At 44.9% G+C, this 27,879-nt stretch overlaps 1 protein-coding gene across 1 annotated transcript in view; it reads left to right on the plus strand.

Annotated features, from left to right (window-relative positions):
- KIAA1109 (KIAA1109 ortholog) overlaps positions 1-27,879 on the plus strand; it is a 590,259-nt gene that overhangs the window by 287,715 nt on the left and 274,665 nt on the right. Inside the window, 3 exon segments of the mRNA XM_029584454.1 lie at positions 1,909-2,057; positions 8,252-8,471; positions 23,063-23,215. Of these exon segments, the coding sequence (XP_029440314.1) occupies positions 1,909-2,057; positions 8,252-8,471; positions 23,063-23,215 (522 nt within the window).

Genomic DNA, 27,879 nt, shown 5'->3' on the forward strand with positions numbered 1-27,879 from the left:
GAAACATCACCTCGGTTTACATTCAAACATTAATTCAGCATAGAGCTTTACAATATAACATAATAACTGAATGAATATAAAACCAAGTATAACTTTGTATTAAAATAAAGAAAATCAATATAAGAGTGTCTGTAGAAATAATCTGAAAGGTATATAATAGAACTCAGTTTATTAATAGTAGGCTTTTTTGAATAGCCAGGTTTTAGGTTTTGTTTAAATTTTTTGTGGCAAAGTTCCTGGCGTAATTCAGAGGGCATAGTGTTTCCATATTGTGGATCCAGCAATGATGAATGAACGTTCTTTTGTAGTCGAAAGTTTGGTCAAATTAGACGCAGGGATATTCAGTTTCGCTAAATGTTGGAATCTAGTAGGGCGGATTGATGTTTTGAATTGTAATTGATCATTGAACCATAGCATATCTCTGTTGTGAACGGCTTTATGTATAAGCGTCATGGATTTATATATTATCCTGGAAGCCACGGGTAGCCAGTGCAATGACTGAAGTGCTGGAGTGATGTGCTCATGGCGTCTCGTGTCAGTGATGATGCGGGCAGCTGCATTTAAAAAAATTTAAAACGGCATTTAAGGAATATCTGCTTCATCGTGCGTTCAATGATAAATGAGGCTGCATGAATGTTCTTAATCTGCTCATTAAAAGATATATGATGATTTATTAATTGAATATTCAATTTTTGGAATATGCTCTTATGTCTAAAATAGTAAATGTACCATTAATATTTGGTATTTTGCGGCTTGGTTTCTGTGAAGCTGAAATCTGTTGTTTGTATTTTATTTTGTTTTTATTATGTATGTACCCTTGTATATCGCCTAGGCCTTGTTAAGTGTTAGGCGATTAATAAATTTTAATAAATGAACAAAAAATGCCTAGTTTGGAAGTAAAGGCCATTTAGCATCAGGAGGGGAGTGTGAGGTGGTGGTGCTGTGAAGTCTGTAGGGGAAGATGTGGGCAGCTCCTCGCACGAAGCGTGTGTTTTAGCTAGAAGTTGCTGGGCTTCCCAAGCAGCCAGCCGGATTTCAGGATGCCCCCAATCAGTATGTCCAAGATAAAACTGTGTGCATTGGAGATTCGGTACAAACAAATGCAGCTATTCTGAAAACCTGGCTGGCTGTGGGCTCGGTTTGGGAAGCCCTAGATTATTGATTGCATGTTTGTTCTATTTGTTAGGTCATGTCTGTTTTGATTGTTATCTGCAGTAAATAATTGTGTTAGGATTGTGGGATGCAAAAATAATTAGTTAAATTAGGTGGGAGGGTTTAAACAACTTTCTGTGAATTGGTGCTAAAAGGCCTGTTTTTATTGGGGGTGAATGCATTTTGTGTGGTGGCGGCTGGGGATGTGTACAAGTGTGTGGGGGCACTTCCCTAGGTGTCAGTGCACTCAGTGTCTTGGAGTCATGTTGAGAAAGATAATAGAGGCCAGTGGTAGGAAGAGGACTGGGAGGTTGCAGTATGGCAGACAACCTGCCCTTCACGCCTCTCAGAATAGAGGCAAAGTGGGAGAAGTAATAGAGAAATCTGGAGACGGACAAAGGAAGCATGACCTTATAACACTGCGGGGTAGACAGAAACCAACCAACCGAATGATCACTGCAAAGCTTGGTGATAAGACTGGGGGTTGGGTGAAGTAGAGGAACTTGTGAGCTCTTCCATCCCAGGATAGTACAGATCCCTGGAGGAGGAGTAACGTCCCTACAAGAGATTAGGCTTCTGCAGCTGGCTGCCAGGATATATCCTAAGCAGTGTACACAGGAATAATTGCACAGGCTGGATGGATAATTTCATCTTTATCTGCTGTCATCTTCTTAGTGGAGCAGAATCTTTATACACGACAGTGGCTTGATTTAGTATTTCTGCATTTCTCTTGTGTGTTTTTTTTACCTCTGCTAGCTACGATCAGTGAGCACACCATGCTGCTGGAAGGAACAAATAATCGTCCACCCCCAACTGCCGTTAATTCTGGGCCTGTGAGCGGTGCTGAAATCATGAGGAAGCTCTCCAAATCGCACGCCAACAACGACTCTGCTCTTAAAATAAAGGTACAGTGTCTGCCAGTGCTGGGGCTGCATACAGCTCCGAGCTTCTGTTCGCACTGTCATTACTTTTATTCCTGAAATTACTGTACACTGTTCTGAAAGATTTTCTTTGTTTGGTGGGAATGGAGGTAAATAGGGAGCATGGTTTGCATGCGTTCATTGGGAAAGTAAGGTTCGAAGAAAGGAAGACCAGTGAGTTTTGTTACACCCATTACAGGTAGGGTTGCCAGCTGACGCCAGCTCCCGCCACTGCATGCAGGGGCTACAGGTCCCAAGGAAAAGGCGCCCACAGAGGGTGGCACCTGCCTTTTGATCCTCCCCACTGCATGCAGGGACTACAGGTCCCAAGGAAAAGGCACCCACAGAGGGTTGCACCTGCCTTTTGATCCCCCCCCCCCCCCCCCCAACTGCATGCAGGGACTACAGGTCCCAAGGAAAAGGCGCCCACAGAGGGTTGCACCTGCCTTTTGATCCCCCCCCCACACTGCATGCAGGGACTACAGGTCCCAAGGAAAAGGCACCCACAGAGGGTTGCACCTGCCTTTTGATCCTCCCCCCCACACTGCATGCAGGGACTACAGGTCCCAAGGAAAAGGCACCCACAGAGGGTTGCACCTGCCTTTTGATCCCCCCCCCCCCACTGCATGCAGGGACTACAGGTCCCAAGGAAAAGGCGCCCACAGAGGGTTGCACCTGCCTTTTGATCCTCCCCACTGCATGCAGGGACTACAGGTCCCAAGGAAAAGGCACCCACAGAGGATTGCACCTGCCTTTTGATCCTCCCCACTGCATGCAGGGACTACAGGTCCCAAGGAAAAGGCACCCACAGAGGGTTGCACCTGCCTTTTGATCCTCCCCACTGCATGCAGGGACTACAGGTCCCAAGGAAAAGGCACCCACAGAGGGTTGCACCTGCCTTTTGATCCCCCCCCACACTGCATGCAGGGACTACAGGTGCCAAGGAAAAGGCACCCACAGAGGGTTGCACCTGCCTTTTGATCCCCCCCCACACTGCATGCAGGGACTACAGGTGCCAAGGAAAAAGCACCCACAGAGGGTTGCACCTGCCTTTTGATCCTCCCCACTGCATGCAGGGACTACAGGTCCCAAGGAAAAGGCTCCCACAGAGGGTTGCACCTGCCTTTTGATCCTCCCCACTGCATGCAGGGACTACAGGTCCCAAGGAAAAGGCACCCACAGAAGGTTGCACCTGCCTTTTGATCCTCCCCACTGCATGCAGGGACTACAGGTCCCAAGGAAAAGGCACCCACAGAGGGTTGCACCTGCCTTTTGATCCTCCCCACTGCATGCAGGGACAACAGGTCCCAAGGAAAAGGCACCCACAGAGGGTTGCACCTGCCTTTTGATCCCCCCCCCACACTGCATGCAGGGACTACAGGTGCCAAGGAAAAGGCACCCACAGAGGGTTGCACCTGCCTTTTGATCCCCCCCCACACTGCATGCAGGGACTACAGGTGCCAAGGAAAAGGCTCCCACAGAGGGTTGCACCTGCCTTTTGATCCCCCCCCCACACTGCATGCAGGGACTACAGGTGCCAAGGAAAAGGCACCCACAGAGGGTTGCACCTGCCTTTTGATCCTCCCCACTGCATGCAGGGACTACAGGTCCCAAGGAAAAGGCACCCACAGAGGGTTGCACCTGCCTTTTGATCCTCCCCACTGCATGCAGGGATTACAGGTCCCAAGGAAAAGGCACCCACAGAGGGTTGCACCTGCCTTTTGATCCCCCCCCCCCACACTGCATGCAGGGACTACAGGTCCCAAGGAAAAGGCACCCATAGAGGGTTGCACCTGCCTTTTGATCCTCCCCACTGCATGCAGGGACTACAGGTCCCAAGGAAAAAGCACCCACAGAGGTTTGCACCTGCCTTTTGATCCTCCCCACTGCATGCAGGGACTACAGGTCCCAAGGAAAAGGCACCCACAGAGGGTTGCACCTGCCTTTTGATCCTCCCCACTGCATGCAGAGGGACTACAGGTCCCAAGGAAAAGGCACCCACAGAGGGTTGCACCTGCCTTTTGATCCTCCCCACTGCATGCAGGGACTACAGGTCCCAAGGAAAAGGCACCCACAGAGGGTTGCACCTGCCTTTTGATCCCCCCCACTGCATGCAGGGACTATAGGTCCCAAGGAAAAGGCACCCACAGAGGGTTGCACCTGCCTTTTGATCCCCCCCCACACTGCATGCAGGGACTACAGGTCCCAAGGAAAAGGCACCCACAGAGGGTTGCACCTGCCTTTTGATCCCCCCCCCCCCCCCACACTGCATGCAGGGACTACAGGTCCCAAGGAAAAGGCACCCACAGAGGGTTGCACCTGCCTTTTGATCCCCCCTCACACTGCATGCAGGGACTACAGGTCCCAAGGAAAAGGCACCCACAGAGGGTTGCACCTGCCTTTTGATCCCCCCCCCCACACTGCATGCAGGGACTACAGGTCCCAAGGAAAAGGCACCCACAGAGGGTTGCACCTGCCTTTTGATTCCCCCCCACACTGCATGCAGGGACTACAGGTCCCAAGGAAAAGGCACCCACAGAGGGTTGCACCTGCCTTTTGATCCTCCCCACTGCATGCAGGGACTACAGGTCCCAAGGAAAAGGCACCCACAGAGGGTTGCACCTGCCTTTTGATCCCCCCCCCCCCCCCCACACTGCATGCAGGGACTACAGGTCCCAAGGAAAAGGCACCCACAGAGGGTTGCACCTGCCTTTTGATCCCCCCCCCCACACTGCATGCAGGGACTACAGGTCCCAAGGAAAAGGCACCCACAGAGGGTTGCACCTGCCTTTTGATCCTCCCCACTGCATGCAGGGACTACAGGTCCCAAGGAAAAGGCACCCACAGAGGGTTGCACCTGCCTTTTGATCCTCCCCACTGCATGCAGGGACTACAGGTCCCAAGGAAAAGGCTCCCACAGAGGGTTGCACCTGCCTTTTGATCCTCCCCACTGCATGCAGGGACTACAGGTCCCAAGGAAAAGGCTCCCTCAGAGGGTTGCACCTGCCTTTTGATCCTCCCCACTGCATGCAGGGACTACAGGTCCCAAGGAAAAGGCGCCCACAGAGGGTTGCACCTGCCTTTTGATCCTCCCCACTGCATGCAGGGACTACAGGTCCCAAGGAAAAGGCACCCACAGAGGGTTGCACCTGCCTTTTGATCCCCCCCCCACACTGCATGCAGGGACTACAGGTCCCAAGGAAAAGGCACCCACAGAGGGTTGCACCTGCCTTTTGATCCTCCCCACTGCATGCAGGGACTACAGGTCCCAAGGAAAAGGCACCCACAGAGGGTTGCACCTGCCTTTTGATCCTCCCCACTGCATGCAGGGACTACAGGTCCCAAGGAAAAGGCTCCCACAGAGGGTTGCACCTGCCTTTTGATCCTCCCCACTGCATGCAGGGACTACAGGTCCCAAGGAAAAGGCTCCCTCAGAGGGTTGCACCTGCCTTTTGATCCTCCCCACTGCATGCAGGGACTACAGGTCCCAAGGAAAAGGCGCCCACAGAGGGTTGCACCTGCCTTTTGATCCTCCCCACTGCATGCAGGGACTACAGGTCCCAAGGAAAAGGCACCCACAGAGGGTTGTACCTGCCTTTTGATCCCCCCCCCCCCACACTGCATGCAGGGACTACAGGTCCCAAGGAAAAGGCTCCCACAGAGGGTTGTACCTGCCTTTTGATCCTCCCCCCACACTGCATGCAGGGACTACAGGTCCCAAGGAAAAGGCACCCACAGAGGGTTGCACCTGCCTTTTGATCCTCCCCCCACACTGCATGCAGGGACTACAGGTCCCAAGGAAAAGGCGCCCACAGAGGGTTGCACCTGCCTTTTGATCCTCCCCCCACACTGCATGCAGGGAGTACAGGTCCCAAGGAAAAGGCACCCACAGAGGGTTGCACCTGCCTTTTGATCCTCCCCCCACACTGCATGCAGGGACTACAGGTCCCAAGGAAAAGGCACCCACAGAGGGTTGCACCTGCCTTTTGATCCTCCCCCACACTGCATGCAGGGACTACAGGTCCCAAGGAAAAGGCACCCACAGAGGGTTGCACCTGCCTTTTGATCCTCCCCCCCCACACTGCATGCAGGGACTACAGGTGCCAAGGAAAAGGCACCCACAGAGGGTTGCACCTGCCTTTTGATCCCCCCCCCCACACTGCATGCAGGGACTACAGGTCCCAAGGAAAAGGCACCCACAGAGGGTTGCACCTGCCTTTTGATCCTCCCCCCCACACTGCATGCAGGGACTACAGGTCCCAAGGAAAAGGCACCCACAGAGGGTTGCACCTGCCTTTTGATCCTCCCCCACACACTGCATGCAGGGACTACAGGTCCCAAGGAAAAGGCACCCACAGAGGGTTTGTACCTGCCTTTTGATCCTCCCCCCCCCCACACTGCATGCAGGGACTACAGGTCCCAAGGAAAAGGCACCCACAGAGGGTTGCACCTGCCTTTTGATCCCCCCCCCCACACTGCATGCAGGGACTACAGGTCCCAAGGAAAAGGCACCCACAGAGGGTTGCACCTGCCTTTTGATCCTCCCCCCACACTGCATGCAGGGACTACAGGTCCCAAGGAAAAGGCACCCACAGAGGGTTGCACCTGCCTTTTGATCCTCCCCCCACACTGCATGCAGGGACTACAGGTCCCAAGGAAAAGGCACCCACAGAGGGTTGCACCTGCCTTTTGATCCTCCCCCCACACTGCATGCAGGGACTACAGGTCCCAAGGAAAAGGCACCCACAGAGGGTTGCACCTGCCTTTTGATCCTCCCCCCACACTGCATGCAGGGACTACAGGTCCCAAGGAAAAGGCACCCACAGAGGGTTGCACCTGCCTTTTGATCCTCCCCCCCACACTGCATGCAGGGACTACAGGTGCCAAGGAAAAGGCACCCACAGAGGGTTGCACCTGCCTTTTGATCCCCCCCCCACACTGCATGCAGGGACTACAGGTGCCAAGGAAAAGGCACCCACAGAGGGTTGCACCTGCCTTTTGATCCTCCCCGCCACACTGCATGCAGGGACTACAGGTCCCAAGGAAAAGGCACCCACAGAGGGTTGCACCTGCCTTTTGAAAATGCAAACTCCTGCGTATTCTTGCCTCCCCAGCTCTGATGGTGCCCTGGGACCCCACTGCATTGTGGGAAACACCCCCCCTCCATATGGATGGAGCAGATTATTTAAAAAGCCCTCTTACTTAGGGACCTGACTTTCCACAGCATGTCCTGAGGTTCTGAGGAAAGGCTCCTTTGTGTCGCCCGCACACTGTGTCCGAATCTGCAGTGCTGCTGATTTTACCTTTCTGCCTTCTTAACTCCTTCGTTGGGGTTGAAAAGGTGAAATATCTGTTGGGCATTAACTTAAAAAGTAAAATTCTGTCTGTGTAAATTATGCCTAAAACACGAATTCACCCTGTGGCTGCCTGCAGTGCCGTGACGCCAAGAATCAGAATTACATGGATACATTCTAGGGAGGAGTGCAGATACGGGAGACACATGGAGGAGATCAAAGCAAAGAATGGATACATTCTAGGGAGGAGTGCAGATACAGGAGACACATGGAGGAGATCAAAGCAAAGAATGGATACATTCTAGGGAGGAGAATGGGGAGGAGTGCAGATACAGGAGACACATGGAGGAGATCAAAGCAAAGAATGGATACATTCTAGGGAGGAGAATGGGGAGGAGTGCAGATACGGGAGACACATGGAGGAGATCAAAGCATAGAATGGATACATTCTAGGGAGGAGAATGGGGAGGAGTGCAGATACGGGAGACACATGGAGGAGATCAAAGCAAAGAATGGATACATTCTAGGGAGGAGAATGGGGAGGAGTGCAGATACGGGAGACACATGGAGGAGATCAAAGCAAAGAATGGAGCTACGTGAGGCTGGCGAGGATAGAAGAGCTGCACCCTTCAAGTGCACGTGAAGAAGAAGCTTGTGATGGAAAGAGCCATGCGTGGGAGGAGGAAAGGGAGAGGTGGGGAAACCCTGCAAGATATCAGTGGTGGATATGTAGCCACTGGAGCAGGAATATATTGACTATTGTTAGCTTTGGGCTCATATTGTACTGTGGACCATCTTGAGTGCATAGTGACTGATTCCCTCCTCAGAACGAGTGTGGTTCCAGGGCGCTGCAGGCGTTTCTTACTGTTTTCTTGTTGCTAACAGGGGATCCATCCTTACCAGTCCCTGAGTTACACGAGTGGAGAGACAGCCACGGACTCCCCAGCGCACGTCAGTCGCTCCGGGGTGCCAGTTAAGGAGAGTCCGAGGAAGGAGAGTCTGCTCAGCTACCTGACGGGAAGCTTTCCCAGCCTGCACAACCTCCTGGAAGGGACGCCCCAAAGAAACCTGACGGCCGTGAAGAGCAGCTCCCTGACGAGAGCAGGTACAGCCTTGCAGACGTGCCAGACCCAACATCAGTCGTCATTATCCTATCTAAATTCAGTAAGCTGGGAAAGCAGAAAGAAAGTCGACATGATGGTTACTTTTTGAAGTTTCAGGCTTATTTCTTATGCTCCTGAATTTGTTTAAAACGTGCATTTGTTTCTTCTTAAATTTGAGCTGCATAATGCAGTACCTCCTTATATTTTGGGGTAATTTTGGCGGTTTCTTCATGCAGCAGATACTGCTTTGTAACTCATAAGTTCAGCAGACTTGCATGCAGGCTGGGAAAAATAGTGAGTGGAGTATCTGAGAAATACATAAGATCATGTAAGACTTGTCATCCTGGGTCATACCAGAGGTCCATCAAACCCTGTTTCTAAGTACCTGGCAGGTTCCCAAGAGGTGTAGGTAGATTCCAAGCTGCTTATCCCAGGCATAAGCAATAAACCAGGGAGTCCAGGAATCAAATCCCACTGCTGCCCCTTGTGACCTCCATTGCCTCAGGTACAGACTTAGATTCTGAGCCCTCTGGAGACAGGGAGATTCCTGCAGTACCTGGATGTACTCCTATTGAGTTGTGGCTTAAAGATGGAATATAAATCAAAATGAAACAAAGCAGTTCAGTTCGGAAGGTTTCAGACTGCAGGAGCTGGGATGGATGGCAGTGTGGAGTACCTTTTCCTGATGTACGTACAGCCCTGTGTAGAGGAGATCATAAACTGCAAGAGGAGGAGGTGTCAGTACTGAAAACAGTGAGGTTTAAGGCAGCAGATGGAAGTTGCAGAAACGCTTACTGGTCATGCTCCCCTCATGTGGGAGTCACTCTAAGCCACAACTTGTTATAAAATCTCTTTGCAGGTTACCCTTTCTCTCTTGCTTCTGATTGCTGCTGTGCAGCTGCTTATTTATTTTAAAACAGTTCTAGCCCACTCAAAACGAACCAGTCGTGCTAAGCAGGTTACACTACATCACCAAAATAGACATTCTTCAAGTAAAAACAGAGTTTCATGGAATAGTTAGTATGGATCACGCTATGTGCTTCCTTTAGAAATGAACATCAAAAGCTCACTATCTGCTATGTTGTTTATATATATATATATATATATATATATTTTTTTTTTTTAAATTTGTGTTTTATTTGAGTTTCTTTGAGTTTTATTTGAGTATAAACAGAATCAATTTCCACTTTTCAACTTTTAAAGACAATTTAAACCCCTTCTCCTCCATCCCCCTCTTTCCCATCAGAGGTTTTTGCAATATTCAGTACTATACAGAACCAGAACTTTAAACATTAAAAAAGTCTTAGGTAAGAAGAAAAAGTTCCTTTCTTTAGGTGCTGGAATGATCTGAAGGTAACTCGCCCGATGGGACCGGATCCCGGTGTCCAGTAGACTGCACATGCACCCTCTCTCCAGATTGGTTCACGGAAAACTTGATCCAAGGGTCTCTGTATGTGCCAATACTAGGATTGAGATGAGCTGTGAAGGCTGCCCATGTTAGAGGTCTGCACAAACTTCCTTGGCATAGCTGGCGTGAGGATAGCATGCTCCATAGAGCATAGGCGCACCAGATCACGAAACCAGTGCTCATGGCTGGGGCTACCGGGGTTAAGCCAATTTTTTAGAATAATTTGTTTCCCCACCAATCCAGCCTTAAGTATAAATAGATTTTCAGAGTCTGAGAGCCATATATGGGTGGCTACATTTACTCCAAAAAGCCAAAGATTAGGGTTAGGGACCAACTCCTTTCATAAGAAGATGGAACATGCCCAGCACACCCTCCTCCAAAATTTTGAAATAGGCCCACAATCCCAAAAACAATGGAAAAAGGTGCCCTCGGAGTTTGTACATTTTGGGCATCGGGAGGAAGGTGAAATCTTCATTTGGTAGGCCTTGAGAGGGGTGATGTAACTCTGCCAAAGAAATTTGTACTGTGTTTCTTGCGGGAGGACATTCTCCGATACAATAGGTAAGCTTTTAAAACAATTTTGAAATTCCACAAAGGTCAGATCGAAAAGAGCCCATTTTTTCCAATTGTTATAAATCTGAGTTAAAACTTGGGGATTTGATAATCCCATAACCTCCCGATAATAATATGAGACATAAGAACATAAGAAAATGCCATACTGGGTCAGACCAAGGGTCCATCAAGCCCAGCATCCTGTTTCCAACAGTAGCCAATCCAGGCCATAAGAACCTGGCAAGTACCCAAAAACTAAGTCTATTCCATGTAACCATTGCTAATGGCAGTGGCTATTCTCTAAGTGAACTTAATAGCAGGTAATGGACTTCTCCTCCAAGAACTTATCCAATCCTTTTTTAAACACAGCTATACTAACTGCAAGAACCACATTCTCTGGCAACAAATTCCAGAGTTTAATTGTGCGTTGAGTAAAAAAGAACTTTCTCCGATTAGTTTTGAATGTGCCCCATGCTAACTTCATGGAGTGTCCCCTAGTCTTTCTACTATCCGAAAGAGTAAATAACCGATTCACATCTACCCGTTCTAGACCTCTCATGATTTTAAACACCTCTATCATATCCCCCCTCAGTCGTCTCTTCTCCAAGCTGAAAAGTCCTAACCTCTTTAGTCTTTCCTCATAGGGGAGTTGTTCCATTCCCCTTATCATTTTGGTAGCCCTTCTCTGTACCTTCTCCATCGCAATTATATCTTTTTTGAGATGCGGCGACCAGAATTGTACACAGTATTCAAGGTGCGGTCTCACCATGGAGCGATACAGAGGCATTATGACATTTTCCGTTTTATTCATCATTCCCTTCCTAATAATTCCCAACATTCTGTTTGCTTTTCTGACTGTCGCAGCACACTGAACCGACGATTTCAATGTGTTATCCACTATGACACCTAAATCTTTTTCTTGGGTTGTAGCACCTAATATGGAACCCAACATCGTGTAATTATAGCATGGGTTATTTTTCCCTATATGCATCACCTTGCACTTATCCACATTAAATTTCATCTGCCATTTGGATGCCCAATTTTCCAGTCTCACAAGGTCTTCCTGCAATTTATCACAATCTGCTTGTGATTTAACTACTCTGAACAATTTTGTGTCATCTGCAAATTTGATTATCTCACTTGTCGTATTTCTTTCCAGATCATTTATAAATATATTGAACAGTAAGGGTCCCAATACAGATCCCTGAGGCACTCCACTGTCCACTCCCTTCCACTGAGAAAATTGCCCATTTAATCCTACTCTCTGTTTCCTGTCTTTTAGCCAGTTTGCAATCCACGAAAGGACATCGCCACCTATCCCATGACTTCTCACTTTTCCCAGAAGCCTCTCATGAGGAACCTTGTCAAACGCCTTCTGAAAATCCAAGTATACTACATCTACCGGTTCACCTTTATCCACATGTTTATTAACTCCTTCAAAAAAGTGAAGCAGATTTGTGAGGCAAGACTTGCCCTGGGTAAAGCCATGCTGACTTTGTTCCATTAAACCATGTCTTTCTATATGTTCTGTGATTTTGATGTTTAGAACACTTTCCACTATTTTTCCTGGCACTGAAGTCAGGCTAACCGGTCTGTAGTTTCCCGGAACGCCCCTGGAGCCCTTTTTAAATATTGGGGTTACATTTGCTATCCTCCAGTCTTCAGGTACAATGGATGATTTTAATGATAAGTTACAAATTTTTACTAATAGGTCTGAAATTTCATTTTTTAGTTCCTTCAGAACTCTGGGGTGTATACCATCCGGTCCAGGTGATTTACTACTCTTCAGTTTGTCAATCAGACCTACCACATCTTCTAGGTTCACCGTGATTTGATTCAGTCCATCTGAATCATTACCCATGAAAACCTTCTCCATTACGGGTACCTCCCCAACATCCTCTTCAGTAAACACCGAAGCAAAGAAATCATTTAATCTTTCCGCGATGGCCTTATCTTCTCTAAGTGCCCCTTTAACCCCTCGATCATCTAACGGTCCAACTGACTCCCTCACAGGCTTTCTGCTTCGGATATATTTAAAAAAGTTTTTACTGTGAGTTTTTGCCTCTACAGCCAACTTCTTTTCAAATTCTCTCTTAGCCTGTCTTATCAATGTCTTACATTTAACTTGCCAATGTTTATGCTTTATCCTATTTTCTTCTGTTGGATCCTTCTTCCAATTTTTGAATGAAGATCTTTTGGCTAAGATAGCTTCTTTCACCTCCCCTTTTAACCATGCCGGTAATCGTTTTGCCTTCTTTCCACCTTTCTTAATGTGTGGAATACATCTGGACTGTGCTTCTAGAATGGTATTTTTTAACAATGACCACGCCTCTTGGACATTTTTTACTTTTGTAGCTGCTCCTTTCAGTTTTTTTCTAACAATTTTTCTCATTTTATCAAAGTTTCCCTTTTGAAAGTTTAGCACGAGAGCCTTGGATTTGCACACTGTTCCTTTTCCAGTCATTAAATCAAATTTGATCATATTATGATCACTATTGCCAAGCGGCCCCACCACCGTTACCTCTCTCACCAAGTCCTGTGCTCCACTGAGAATTAGATCTAAAATTGCTCCCTCTCTCGTCGGTTCCTGAACCAATTGCTCCATAAAGCTATCATTTATTCCATCCAGGAACGTTATCTCTCTAGCGTGACCCGATGATACATTTACCCAGTCTATATTGGGGTAATTGAAGTCTCCCATTATTACTGCACTACCAATTTGGTTAGCTTCCCTAATTTCTCTTAGCATTTCACTGTCCATCTCACCATCTTGACCAGGTGGACGGTAGTATACCCCTACCACTGTAGTCTTCCCTGATACACAAGGGATTTCTACCCATAAAGATTCAATTTTGTATTTAGTCTCATGCAGGATGTTTATCCTGTTGGACTCTATGCCATCCCGGACATAAAGCGCCACACCTCCTCCCGACTGCTCCTCTCTGTCATTGCGATATAATTTGTACCCCGGTATAGCACTGTCCCATTGGTTATCCTCTTTCCACCATGTCTCTGAGATGCCAATTAAGTCTATGTCATCATTTACTGCTATACATTCTAATTCTCCCATCTTACTTCTTAGACTTCTGGCATTAGCATACAAACATTTCACAGTTTGTTTTTTGTTTGTATTTTCATTCTGCTTTTTAATTGATAGGGATAAGTTAGAATTTTTTAGCTCAGGTGAGTTTTTAGTTACAGGCACTTGGACTACTTTTCTAATTATTGGAACCTCACTGTCAGGATGCCCTAATTCTAATGCATCATTAGTATCCTTTAAAGATACATCTCTCCGAACCATGCGCTGCTGAGCGACTGTCGGCTTTCCCCTTTGTTCTAGTTTAAAAGCTGCTCTATCTCCTTTTTAAAGGTTAGCCCCAGCAGTCTGGTTCCACCCTGGTTAAGGTGGAGCCCATCCCTTCGGAAGAGACTCCCCCTTCCCCAAAAGGTTCCCCAGTTCCTAACAAAACTGAATCCCTCTTCCTTGCACCATCGTCTCATCCACGCATTGAGACTCCGGAGCTCTGCCTGCCTCTGGGGACCTGCATGTGGAACAGGGAGCATTTCAGAGAATGCTACCCTGGAGGTTCTGGATTTAATCTTTCTACCTAAGAGCCTAAATTTGGCTTCCAGACATTTGCTTTACCTTGTTTACTCACTTGCACTATATCTCTGAGTTTTTGAGTGTCTGGAGTCTGTAGCAAAGTGGCTTTCATGGATTGGATAAAATGAGTAACTTGAAGATATGCATACAGGTCCGATGCGGGCAGGGTGTAATTTTGCTGTAATGTGTGAAAAGGAATTATATTTCCCGTAAGCCTGTCCTGCAGGTCAAATATGTAAGTAAGTCCCTTTTGATGCCAGCTGGAGAAAATTTTATTCTCTCTGCCGGGAGTAAATAAATTATGGCCCGTGATAGTGAATAACGGGGTTATTGGGTTTTGAACATGTCCTATCTTACAAAACAACTGCCAGGCCTTCCTACATAACCTTGGTTCCTTCCCATATAAAAACACACAAGTCCTGTGTTTTTATATGGGAAGGAACCAAGGTTATGGGCAGTTGTAATAAAGGATTTAACGATGATACCCCGTACCATTCTAGTAGGTAATGATATGGGGTTACTGACGTCAGGGAGAAAAGCCAATCTCTAATATGTCTGAGACTGCAGGCTAAATTGTACCACATTAAATTTGGACATCCTAATCCTCCAGTTTCCTTCGAACTGTTCTGAGTATGGAGTGGTAATCGGGCTCGTCCCCCCCCCCCCTCTAGAAAAAGCGTAGCGCCTGGTGAAGTTGATGATGATCACTTTTTGAGATACAGAGTGGGTCTAATTGAAGAAGATATAACCATTTGGGTAACAAGACCATCTTAAATAGCTGTACCCGACCCATCAATGATAAGGGTAAAGGCTCCCATCTCCGCAGGGTGGTCAGAGTGGAATTTAGCAGAGGTTGTACATTGACCTTGTAGAAATCTGTCACCCGAGCTGGAATATTCAGGCCTAAGTATTTCAAAGAGCCCCTTGCCCACCTAAGTGGAAAACTACCCAGCCACTGTCTTTGCAAAGTACCAGTAACATCGAGAGCTTCAGATTTTTCACAATTTATCCGAAGGCCTGCAAAGGAGCCGTAATGAGACTGAATTTCCAGTACTGCCTGTAGGGATAGTTGGGGTTGTGTTAGAAAAACCAATAGATCATCTGCAAAGGCCGCGATTTTAAAAATATATTTTGGCCCCCCAAACCCCTTCACTGTTCTGCATGCATCAATCTTCTGTAGAAGGGGATCTAAAGATAATATATATAGTAAGGGAGAGAGAGGGCATCCTTGTCGCACCCCCCTCCTGATTTTTACCGCTGTTGAGAGACAGTTATTTACTAAAATATATGATGCAGGGTCATTATATAAGAGAGATATATAATGTAAGAATTCCCCTCGAATGCCAAATCTTTGTAGAATGGAGAAGAGATATCTCCACTCCAACCTATCGAAGGCCTTCTCTGAGTCAAATCCAATAATGAGTGCTGGAATATTTTGGTGTTGACAAATATTCATAGCTGTAAGCAGCTTGGTAATATTTTGGTTGGGTTTTCGCCCTGTAACAAATCCCGCTTGATGTGGTGAAATTATGCTTGGAAGGAGGACTTTCAGGCGTTCCGCAAGGGCCTTGGTCAAAATCTTACAGTCACAATTTAATAACGAAATGGGTCGGTAAGCCGAGGGGCACGTAAGGTCCTTCCCCGGCTTAGGAAGCACAATAATGTGAGCTTCCGTAAAGGAGGCAGGGAAGCCCTTCTGCACAATTTCCTCTGTGAAATAGTTTGTCAAGGGGAGAGAAACCTGCAATGTAAGCATTTTGTAAAATTCATAAGAGAAGCCATCTGGGCCAGGGGACCTACCCATATTGGCAGCAGCTATAATTTGTGATATTTCATAGGTCTGTAGGGGTCGGTTCAGAAAAGCTAGTTGGGACGCTGAAAGCGTGGGCAGGGCCAGGTCCTTGAAGAAGGCCTCTTCTTCTCTCTCTCCATCCACGGTATCTGTTTCATAGAGAGTGCTATAAAAGGTCCTGAAAATTTCACTGATCTCGGTGTCTTTTGATATGACCTGTCCCGTGGGAGTTTTTAAATTTGATAAGAACATAAGAAATTGCCATGGTGGGTCAGACCAAGGGTCCATCAAGCCCAGCATCCTGTTTCCAACAGAGGCCAAAACCAGGCCACAGGAACCTGGCAATTACCCAAACACCAAGAAAATCCCATGCTACTGATGCAATTAATAGCAGTGGCTATTCCCTAAGTAAAATTGATTAATAGCCATTAATGGACTTCTCCTCCAAGAACTTATCCAAACCTTTTTTGAACCCAGCTACACTAACTGCACTAACCACATCCTCTGGCAACAAATTCCAGAGCTTTATTGTGCGTTGAGTGAAAAAGAATTTTCTCCGATTAGTCTTAAATGTGCTACTTGCTAACTTCATGGAATGCCCCCTAGTCCTCCTATTATTCAAAAGTGTAAATAACCGAGTCACATCTACCCGCTCTAGACCTCTCATGATTTTAAAGACCTCTATCATATCCCCCCTCAGCCGTCTCTTCTCCAAGCTGAACAACCCTAATCTCTTCAGCCTTTCCTCATAGGGAAGCTGTTCCATCCCCTTTATCATTTTGGTTGCCCTTCTCTGTACCTTCTCCATCTCAACTATATCTTTTTAGAGATGCGGCGACCAGAATTGTACACAGTATTCAAGGTGTGGTCTCACCATAGAGCGATATAGAGGCATTATGACATTTTCCGTTCTATTAACCATTCCCTTCCTAATAATTCCTAACATTCTGATTGCTTTTTTGACTGCTGCAGCACACTGAGCCGACGATTTTAAAGTATTATCCACTATGATGCCTAAATATTTTTCCTGTGTGGTAGCTCCTAATATGGAACCTAACATCGTGTAACTACAGCAAGGGTTATTTTTCCCTATATGCAACACCTTGCACTTGTCCACATTAAATTTCATCTGCCATTTGGCTGGCCAATCTTCAAGTCTTGCAAGGTCCTCCTGCAATTTATCACAGTCTGCTTGTGATTTAACTACTCTGAATAATTTTGTATCATCTGCAAATTTGATAACCTCACTTGTCGTATTCCTTTCCAGATCATTTATATATATTGAAAAGTACCGGTTCAAGTACAGATCCCTGAGGCACTCCACTGTTTACCCTTTTCCACTGAGAAAATTGACCATTTAATCCTACTCTCTGTTTCCTGTCTTTTAACCAGCTTGTAATCCACGAAAGGACATCGCCTCCTATCCCATGACTTTTTAGTTTTCGTAGAAGCCTCTCATGAGAGACTTTCTCAAACGCCTTCTGAAAATCCAAATACACTACATCTACCGGTTCACCTTTATCCACATGTTTATTAACCCCTTTAAAAAAATGAAGCAGATTTGTTAAGCAAGACTTCCCTTGGGTAAATCTATGTTGACTGTTCCATTAAATCATTTCTTTCTATATGCTTTACAATTTTGTTCTTGAGAATAGTTTCCACTATTTTCCCAGCACTGAAGTCAGGCTCACTGGTCTATAGTTACCTGGATCGCCCCTGTAGCCTTTTTTAAATATTGGGGTTACATTGGCCACCCTCCAGTCTTCAGGTACAATGGATGATTTTAATGATAGGTTACAAATTTTAACTAATAGATCAGAAATTTCATTTTTGAGTTCCTTCAGAACCCTAGGATGCATAGCATCCGGTCCAGGTGATTTGCTACTCTTTAGTTTGTCAGTCTGGCCTACTACATCTTCCAGGTTCACAGTGATTTCGTTTAGTTTGTCTGACTCATCACCCCTGAAATCCATCTCCGGAACTGGTATCTCCCCAACATCCTCATTAGTAAACACGGAGGCAAAGAATTAATTTAGTCCTTCTGCAATGGCCTTATCTTCCCTAAGAGCCCCTTTAACCCCTCTGTCATCTAATGGTCCAACCGACTCCCTCACAGGTTTCTTGCTTTGGATATATTTAAAAAAGTTTTTATTATGAGTTTTTGCCTCTATGGCCAACTTCATTTCAAATTCTCTCTTCGCCTGTCTTATCAATGTTTTACACTTAGCTTGACAATGCTTATGTTTTATCCTATTTTCTTCAGATGGATCCCTTCCAATTTTTGAAAGATGTTTTTTTGGCTAAAATAGCCTCTTTCACCTCACCTTTTAACCATGACGGTAATCGTTTTGCCTTCCTTACACCTTTCTTAATGCGTGGAATACATATGGACTGCGCCTCTAGGATTGTATTTTTAAACAATGTCCATGCCTGTTGAACACTTTTAACCTTTGCAGCTGCACCTTTCAGTTTTTTTCTAACTATTTTTCTCATTTTATCAAAGTTTCCCTTTTTATAATTTAGTGTTAGAGCTGCAGATTTACTTATTGTCCCCCTTCCAGTTATTAGTTTAAATTTGATCATGTTATGATCACTGTTGCCAAGTGGCCCCACCACCGTTACTTCTTTCACCAAATCTTGCGTTCCACTAAGAATTACATCTAAAATAGCTCCATGAAGCAGTCATTTATTACAACCAGGAACTTTATGTTTCTAGCAAGCCTGATGTTACATTTACCCAGTCAATATTTGGGTAATTGAAATCTCCCATCATTATTGCACTGCCAAATTGGTTTGCTTCCCTGATTTCTCTTAGCATTTCATCATCTGTCTGACCATTTTGTCCAGGTGGATGGTAGTATACTCCTATCACTATACTCTTACCAAACACACATGGGATTTCTACCCATATAGATTCTACTGAGCATTTAGTCTCTTGTATGATCTTTATCCTGTTGGACTCTATACTCTCCCTGACATAAAGTGCCAAAGGATTTTGTTGTTCTTGACTTCGTTAGGTTGGCCAACAAGCGGCCTGGCTTATTACCAAACCGAAAAAAGGACTGCTGGCCCTTCCTTATATAGCTTTGGGCTCTGGTGTCTAAAAGAGTGTTTAAGCGACCCAATATACTATAAAACTCTGTTCTGTTTTTGTCTGTATTGTGTTGCAACAATGCTCGTTTGGCATTCTGAAGCAGGGTTTCTAAAGAAATGATTGATTGATTTGTTTATTTCAAGTATGGACATAGGAGATAACGTCTCCCCTAAGCACTACCTTCGCCGCTTCCCAGTAAAGATGGGGGGTATCTTCATGTTGTTGGTTATTTGTGGCATAATCTTTCCATCGTTCCTTAATGAAAGTCTGAAATTGAACATCCTCCTTTAGGAAGGAGGGAAATCGCCATTGCCGGGTCTGATGGGTGGGTAAATGGGATCTTATGTGGATAGAAATCGGGGCATGATCTGATATTGTTAGGGGTGCAATGGTAGCAGTATTCACTTCAAAGAAGTTTTTTTGGGAAGTCAATATGTAATCAATGCGTGAGAATGTGTTATGTACCCTTGATATGTGGGTGTAAACCCGTTCATTAGGATGTAGTGTTCTCCAAACATCCAGAAGATCTAGATCCTTGCATAAATAAGCCACTCCAGTTTTCTTCTGGCCCAGAGGTCTCAATTGGGGGGGACTTTTATCAATGGAGGGGTCATGTACGCAATTCAAGTCTCCTAGTACATATAGCGTTCCCTGAGCATGAATGTGAAGAAGGTTGGATACATTCACAAATAATTTATGGGTATACGCATTTGGGGCATATACATTGCATATCGTTAATGGTTTCTCATTCCACATTCCTAGTAAGATAACATTACGCCCCTCGGGGTCTGCAATGGTGTGGGATACTTGGAGATTGGTGGATTTGTTAATTAAAATAGCTACCCCTCCCTTTCTATATAGGGCTGCTGCATAATAACAATGGCCCACCCATTCCCTATGCAGTTTTCCACTCTCGGAAGCCGTGAGATGTGTCTCTTGAATGCATGCTACATCAGCGCTCAATCGCTTTAAATGAGTCAATACCTTCTTCCTCTTGACTGGGGTTCCCAATCCATTCACATTCCACGAAATCAAATTTAGCATTTTTATAACTTAAATTATATAGCCAGTGCACAGCCAATTTTGTGAGCGGAGGGCCCCCAGCCCAGCCCTCCCCCATCTCAATTTTTACGGTAGTACAAAAGCTTATGAAGTGTCTATACCAACACAATACTGAGTATCTAATCACCCCAGCACCTTGATAATTCAAATGTAAAGTGAGATGGACAGTGAAATGCCAAGAGAAATTAGGGAAGCTAACCAAATTGGTAGTGCAGTAATAATGGGAGACTTCAATTACCCCAATATAGACTGGGTAAATGTATCATCGGGACACGCTAGAGAGATAACGTTCCTGGATGGAATAAATGACAGCTTTATGGAGCAATTGGTTCAGGAACCAACGAGAGAGGGAGCAATTTTAGATCTAATTCTCAGTGGAGCACAGGACTTGGTGAGAGAGGTAACGGTGGTGAGGCCGCTTGGCAATAGTGATCATAATATGATCAAATTTGATTTAATGACTGGAAAAGGAACAGTGTGCAAATCCAAGGCTCTCGTGCTAAACTTTCAAAAGGGGGAACCTTGATAAAATGAGAAAAATGTTTAGAAAAAAACTGAAAGGAGCAACTACAAAAGTAAAAAATGTCCAAGAGGCGTGGTCATTGTTAAAAATACCATTCTAGAAGCACAGTCCAGATGTATTCCACACATTAAGAAAGGTGGACTGAAGGCAAAACGATTACCGGCATGGTTAAAAGGTGAAGTGAAAGAAGCTATTTTAGCCAAAAGATCTTCATTCAAAAATTGGAAGAAGGATCCTACAGAAGAAAATAGGATAAAACATAAGCATTGTCAAGTTAAATGTAAGACATTGATAAGACAGGCTAAGAGAGAATTTGAAAAGAAGTTGGCTGTAGAGGCAAAACCTCACAGTAGAAACTTTTTAAAATATATCCGAAGCTGAAAGCCTGTGAAGGAGTCAATTGGACCGTTAGATGATCGAGGGGTTAAAGGGGCACTTAGAGAAGATAAGGCCATCGCAGAAAGATTAAATGATTTCTTTGCACCTGTATTTACTGAAGAGGATGCTGGGGAAATACCCGTACCGGAGAAGGTTTTCATGGGTAATGATTCAGATGGTCTGAACCAAAGTACGGTGAACCTAGAAGATGTGGTAGGCATGATTGACAAACTGAAGAGTAGTAAATCACCTGGACCGGATGGTATAGACCCTAGGGTTCTGAAGGAACTGAAAAATGAAATTTCAGACTTAGTAGTAAAAATTTGTAACCTATCATTAAAATCATCCATTGTACGTGAGGACTGGAGGGTGGCTAATGTAACCCCAATATTTAAAAAGGGCTCCAGGGGCGATCCGGGAAACTACAGACCGGTTAGCCTGACTTCAGTGCCAGGAAAAATAGTGGAAAGTGTTCTAAAGATCAAAATTTCAGAACATAGAGAAAGACATGGTTTAATGGAATAAAATCAGCATGGCTTTACCCAAGGCAAGTCTTGCCTCACAAATCTGCTTCACTTTTTTGAAAGAATTGATAAACATGTAGATAAAGGTGAACCGGTAGAGGTAGTGTACTTGGATTTTCAGAAGGCATTTGACAAAAGTCCTCATGAGAGGCTTCTAGGAAAAGTAAAAAGTAATGGGATAGGTGGCGATGTCCTTTCGTGGATTACAAACTGGTTAAAAGACAGGAAACAGAGTAGGATTAAATGGACAATTTTCTCAGTGGAAGGGAGTGTACAGTGGAGTGCCTCAGGGATCTGTATTGGGACCCATACTTTTCCATATATCTTTAAATGATCTGGAAAGAAATACGACGAGTGAGGTAATCAAATTTGCAGATGGTACAAAATTATTCAGAGTAATTAAATCACAAGCAGATTGTGGTAAATTGCAGGAAGACCTTGTGAGACTGGAAAATTGGGCATCCAAATGGCAGTTGAAATTTAATGTGGATAAGTGCAAGGTGATGCATATAGGGAAAAATAACCCATGCTATAGTTACACAATGTTAGATTCCGTATTAGGAGCTACCACCCAAGAAAGAGATCTAGGCATCATAGTGGATAACACATTGAAATCATCGGTTCATTGTGCTGCAGCAGTCAAAAAAGCAAACAGAATGTTGGGAATTATTAGAAAGGGAATGATGAATAAAACGGAAAATGTCATAATGCCTCTGTATCGCTCCATGGTGAGACCGCACCTTGAATAATAAAGCACAATAAAGCTCTGGAATTTGTTGCCAGAGGATGTGGTTAGTGCAGTTAGTGTAGCTGGGTTCAAAAAAGGTTTGGATAAGTTCTTGGAGAAGTCCATTAACGGCTATTAATCAAATTTAATTAGGGAATAGCCACTGCTATTAATTGCATCAGTAACATGGGATCTTCTTAGTGTTTGGGTAATTGCCAGGTTCTTGTGGCCTGGTTTGACCTCTGTTGGAAACAAGATGCTGGGCTTGATGGACCCTTGGTCTGACCCAGCATGGCAGTTTCTTATGTTCTTATGAATACTGTGTACAATTCTGGTCGCTGCATCTCAAAAAAGATATAATTGCGATGAAGAAGGTACAGAGAAGGGTGACCAAAATGATAAAGGGCATGGAGCTACTCCCCTATGAGGAAAGACTAAAGAGGTTAGGACTTTTCAGCTTGGAGAAGAGATGGCTGAGGGGGGATATGATAGAGATGTTTAAAATCATGAAAGGTCTAGAACGGGTAAATGTTCTAGAGGGCACTCCATGAAGTTAGCATGTGGCACATTTAAAACTAATCTGAGAGAGTTCTTTTTCACTCAATGCACAATTAAACTCTGGAATTTGTTGCCAGAGGATGTGGTTAGTGCTGTTAGTATAGCTGTGTTTAAAAAAGGATTGGATAAGTTCTTGGAGGAGAAGTCCATTACCTGCTATTAATTAAGTTGACTTAGAAAATAGCCACTGCTATTACTAGCAACAGTAACATGGAATAGACTTAGTTTTTGGGAACTTGCCAGGTTCTTATGGCCTGGATTGGCCACTGTTGGAAACAGGATGCTGGGCTTGATGGACCCTTGGTCTGACCCAGTATGGCATGTTCTTATGCATGTTTTTCTTATTACTTTCACCTGATTTCTTAATGCAGGAAATCCTGTTGGCACAGAAATGTTATCGGAGCATCCTTTGTTGTCTGAACCATCTGTGAGCTTCTATAACTGGATGTCAAATGCTGTTGGTAACAGAGGCAGCGTGGTGCAAGAGTCTCCCATCACCAAGACTGGAAACAGCCTTCCAACAGGTACTCGCACCCAGGGTGATGATTCAGGCACTTAATGCCTGTGCTAGAGAGTTACAGTGAGAAAATGGTTTTCACCTTGACATCGTGACCAACACAGGGTTAGCGTGAGAAAATACACTCTAATGCGGCCTGAAGTCAATGTCTGTGGAAAATAGTTTTGTAGGTGACGTAAGCCACTGGGATGTCTTATGGGATACTGTGCAGCATGCCACGATAACTTTAAACCAGATACTCTCTCTCTGTTTCTAGTTATGAACTTAAAGATACTCTTGTAAAAGTAATGTATTACTCATTAATTAGGTATTATGTATTTGATTTATATTCCACGTTTTGGGTACTTGAGGTATTTCCCTGTCCTCAGAGGGCCCACAATCTAAGTTGGTACCTGAGGCAATGGAGGATGATTTTGGGAGGACAAAAGATGGCAGCAGCAGTTCAGCTGAAGTGCCCAAATACTTGAATGTTGGAACTGTGCATCTTCTGCTAATGTTGTGCATTGTGTTTAAAATAAATCCAGCTTAGTGGAGGTTGGATCCCTTTAACGCTTTTTGTAGTTTATAGGCTTGTCCATTGTAATCTGAAGGTTTTGTGTGATAGTGGTATAAAACCTGTCAGGTGCACACATTGCGTCTCCTACCCCTGTGGGCATTGATGGCTACTCTAGCTGACAGCTTCCTGAGAGGCTAAGGATTGAATAGGAATTGCAGACTAAACTATTAACTCTGAGGCAGTTTACAATATTTCACTTCTTTTGTATGGATACATGGAGGGCTTACTTATTTTGCATTAATCCCTTCATTAATTTGTTTGACATGCAGTTCTTGAGATATATGTCCTAGCACTAGATGAGCTAAATCTGGCAAGAGGGTGACTTACTGCCATGGGTGAGTCCTTTGGTATAAGAGATGGAAACCTCCTTTACTTCCCAGTAGTGCTTAGCTCCAGATTTCTGGAGCAGCCCTTCAGGGGCGATACTGCTAGAACAGTGCTTCCTTATGCTTCAGAAACTTTTGCTATGTCTGAGGAGTCTTGGGAGCTGTCATATAGATTGGAGGATTTTGACTCTGAGCAGGAAGATTCTCCAGGCCTCCTCTCAGATTCCTCTCTGCTACAGGCCTAGAGTAGGCCTCCTCCGGAAGGTGTCTGATCCTGCTTATGTACAGGAGATGCCAAGGCCATCCCATTTAAGTTGTAGGCTGAAGAAGAACCCAGGGCACCTATGTTTGGTCTCCTCAAATACCGAAGTACCTGGATGCTTCAAAGGAACGAGTGGCAGTGCCCATCCACTAGCATCTTAAGGAAGTTCATGTACATATATGGGAGACCCCTCTCACTTATTTCCTGAATCAAAGAAGGCAGACATGAAATACTGTTTCGGGGAGGCTCTTGGATTCAGCAACATCTAGTTACCACAGCAATCAGTAGTAGTTGAATGCATGCTGAAAAGGTCCAAGAAGTCAAAAAAACCTTCATTGGCACTTTCAGGGTAAGATCTCAAGATGGACCTTTTTAGTAAGAAAGCTTTCCCGGGTGCTGTGCTTAGCTCCTGCATAGCTTCTAATTAACTGTTCATGGTTGAGAACATGCATTGCTGAGATTCTCCCTTTAGAGAAACAAGGAAGTCGTCGTCTCAGTAAAGCGAGGAGAGGAATATGGAAACCATTGGTCCTTTCAGTCTGTGATGCTTTCAGAAGAGTATCAAAGGCTTTGTCCATGGCTATAGGGGCGTGCAGGCTTTCGTGGCTGTGAGCTCCAGACCTCCATGAGGATATACATAGTGGGCTCACCAATGTGCCTTGCAATAGGGAGAGTCTCTTTGAAAAGAAGTTCAAGGAAGGAGCCACTGTTCCATACTTCAGATCCTCATCACTGCTACTTCTGATCCGCTCTCTACCACCAGGTGGTACTCGAATACGCATTATCTTCCTTACACTCACCCTCATCAGCATCACAGAGCTCAAGGCTTTGGCAGTAAGATTGGAAATGCTCAAATCCACAAACGGCACCCTAGACCAAAACCGGTACCTGTTCATAGCCAGTGTACTGTATCTGTGCTAGAGAATCTACCTGTTGGGGGAAGGCTGAGGATTTATGTAAACCATTGCCCCCTATAATCTCAGAAAGGTGAGTCCTTCAGAAAATCTTACCAAATGGCCTGTGAAAGGAGAAGTTTCCCTTGCCCTTCTCACTAGGAATTAACCTCTGACAGACCAATGCAGTTAGCCTGTACCACCTCGGCAAAGAGGGCAGGGGTTCTACGCTAAGACCCCTGAGGATACCATCCCATCCTTGACTTTAGGGCTTTCAACAAATTTAAAGTCAAATGATCCTTTCAAGATCATTTCCCTGGCCACCATGTTCTCTGGATCACAAGGATGTTTGCGTAGAGATGAACCCAAGTCACAGAAAATATATCAGCTTCCATGTAGGATCACAACATCTCCAGTATTGTGCATTTTTGGCCTATTGACAGCCCTTCGTATCTTCATAAAATGCCTATGGTTGTCACAGTATATCTATGCAGATGGGATTTGGGTGGTTTCCTACTTAGATAATTATACTAAGAGAGCAGACAGATCCATGTGCAGCACCATTCAGGTGCTGGAGTTAATACAATTTGTCATAAATTATGCCAGTTACCACAAAGACAAGAGCACTAAATAAGTGTGCTATCCATCTGATATCATAAAATGTGCGCAATAACAGCCAATGTTCTTTGGCTTAAGCGCTCTTAATCTGATTTTACACCTGTAACAAAACTTTTTATATAATGTTTCTATTTGTTCAGTTTTTCTGTGCAACTGAACAAGTTTTTTAGTTGCATAGAAAAATCTATGAAGCTAAGTGGTGGCTGCTGAATATTTTATTTATTTAAAAAGGATTTATTAAAACAAAATAACACAAACATATTCAATCTAACGTCTATATGGAATGGTATAATGTGGATGTTCTCTCTAGTGACACCCTCGGGTTTAGGAGCAGCTATGGCTGGAGCTGTACACTAGTGCATCTTGGATTGAAAGCTGAAAAAGATAGGTTTTTAGTAATTGCTTGAACAGCTTGGAATCTTTGGTTAGCCGTATGATACTTGGGAGGACGTGTGACCTTTTGGGGAAGGAACATCCAGAAGACAGCACACGTGGGCGTATGGATTCTGAAAGTAGACTGAATATTCGGCTGCTTATATCGAAGTATGTAGCCAGATAATCAATAGGTGAATATGATTCAAGATGGCTAGCACCTGTGTGGTAATTGTTATGTTTTCTCTGGCTAGGGCCTTTTGCTCTTTATATAAATTATGCCAAGCCACACATGACCCTATTTCATCAATGGGAATACATAGGTGCTCTGCTAGATAAAGTTTAGGCAAAAGGCTTCATTCTAGCCAACAGTCATCAAACTGAGACCCAAAGTGACAGGGATGCAGAATCAGTAGACATGCTAAAAATGTTCGGCAATATAATCTCAACTGTTCAGGTGACATCCTTTGCACATCTCCATATGAGGCAAGCCCGGTGGACTCCAGAGCCTCAATGGGAACAAGCAGTGCAGGGACTAAAGTGAATCTGTGTCATGAGTCAGCTTAGAGACTCTGTCTTGGTGGTTAGACATGAGGCTCACCATTTCCAACTCTCCAATATCATCCTGAGCCGGGAAGCTCATGTCAGGGGCTTTACACTCAGGGTTCCTGGTCCATTCACGAAAGGCAGTATCATATCAATTTCACAGAAACATGACCACAGCCTGTTTAATCTGCCCAACTCTGCAAATCCTTCATGCTTGTCCCATGATTTCTTAAATTCATGTTCTTGTTCTTGTCTCCACCATCTCCATTGGATGACTGTTCCATACATCTGCCACCCTCCCTATAAAGAAATATTTCCTTAGATTACTCCTGAGTCTGCCCCCTTTTGCCATCATCAAATGATCCTTCAATCCAGAGTCTCCTTTCCATTGAAAGAGGCTTTCCTCCTGCGCATTGATAGCTTGGAGGTGTTTAAATGACCCCTATCTTGCCTTTCCTTTAGGGCAGGGGTGGGCAATTCCGGTCCTCGAGGGCTGCAAACCAGTCGGGTTTTCAGGATATCCTTAATGAATATGCATGAGAGAGACCTGCATACACACTGCCTCAGTTGTATGCAAATCTATTTCATGCATATTCATTAGGGGTATCCTGAAAACCTGACTGGTTTGCAGCCGGACTGACTCCATTCGGTTTATATTCTTTGGAAGTTTTGGTCTCCGGAATTTATACCAGGGACGTGTATAGGGCCAATATCTTTTATTTTTTTTTGTAATTTGATTTAGATTCCACTTTTCAGGCTTACATTGGGCCTCATTTTCTAAGGCTTTTCTCCCATTCTGTGGATGTGGGAACGGTGCTTAGTGAATGAGGCCCTACGTTTGTACCTGAGGCAATGGAAGATGAATGAGTTGCCTAGGGGCACAAGGAGCTGCAGCAGAATTGGAACCCTAGTTTCCCTGGTTTGCAGCTTACTGCCCTAACCACTAGGTGGCTGCTCCTCTTTGAACCTTTGATCTCTTGTGGGCTCGAGTATCTTATTTGGAAGGCCATGTTTTTGGTGACTGAGTGTTAGTGAGCTCCAGTCCCTAGTGTCTTGTACAAAGATTTTCCATTATAGAGTGGTGTTTTGCACTCATCT

Source organism: Rhinatrema bivittatum, chromosome 1 (assembly GCF_901001135.1).
Source record: "Rhinatrema bivittatum chromosome 1, aRhiBiv1.1, whole genome shotgun sequence".
NCBI lineage: Eukaryota > Metazoa > Chordata > Amphibia > Gymnophiona > Rhinatrematidae > Rhinatrema > Rhinatrema bivittatum.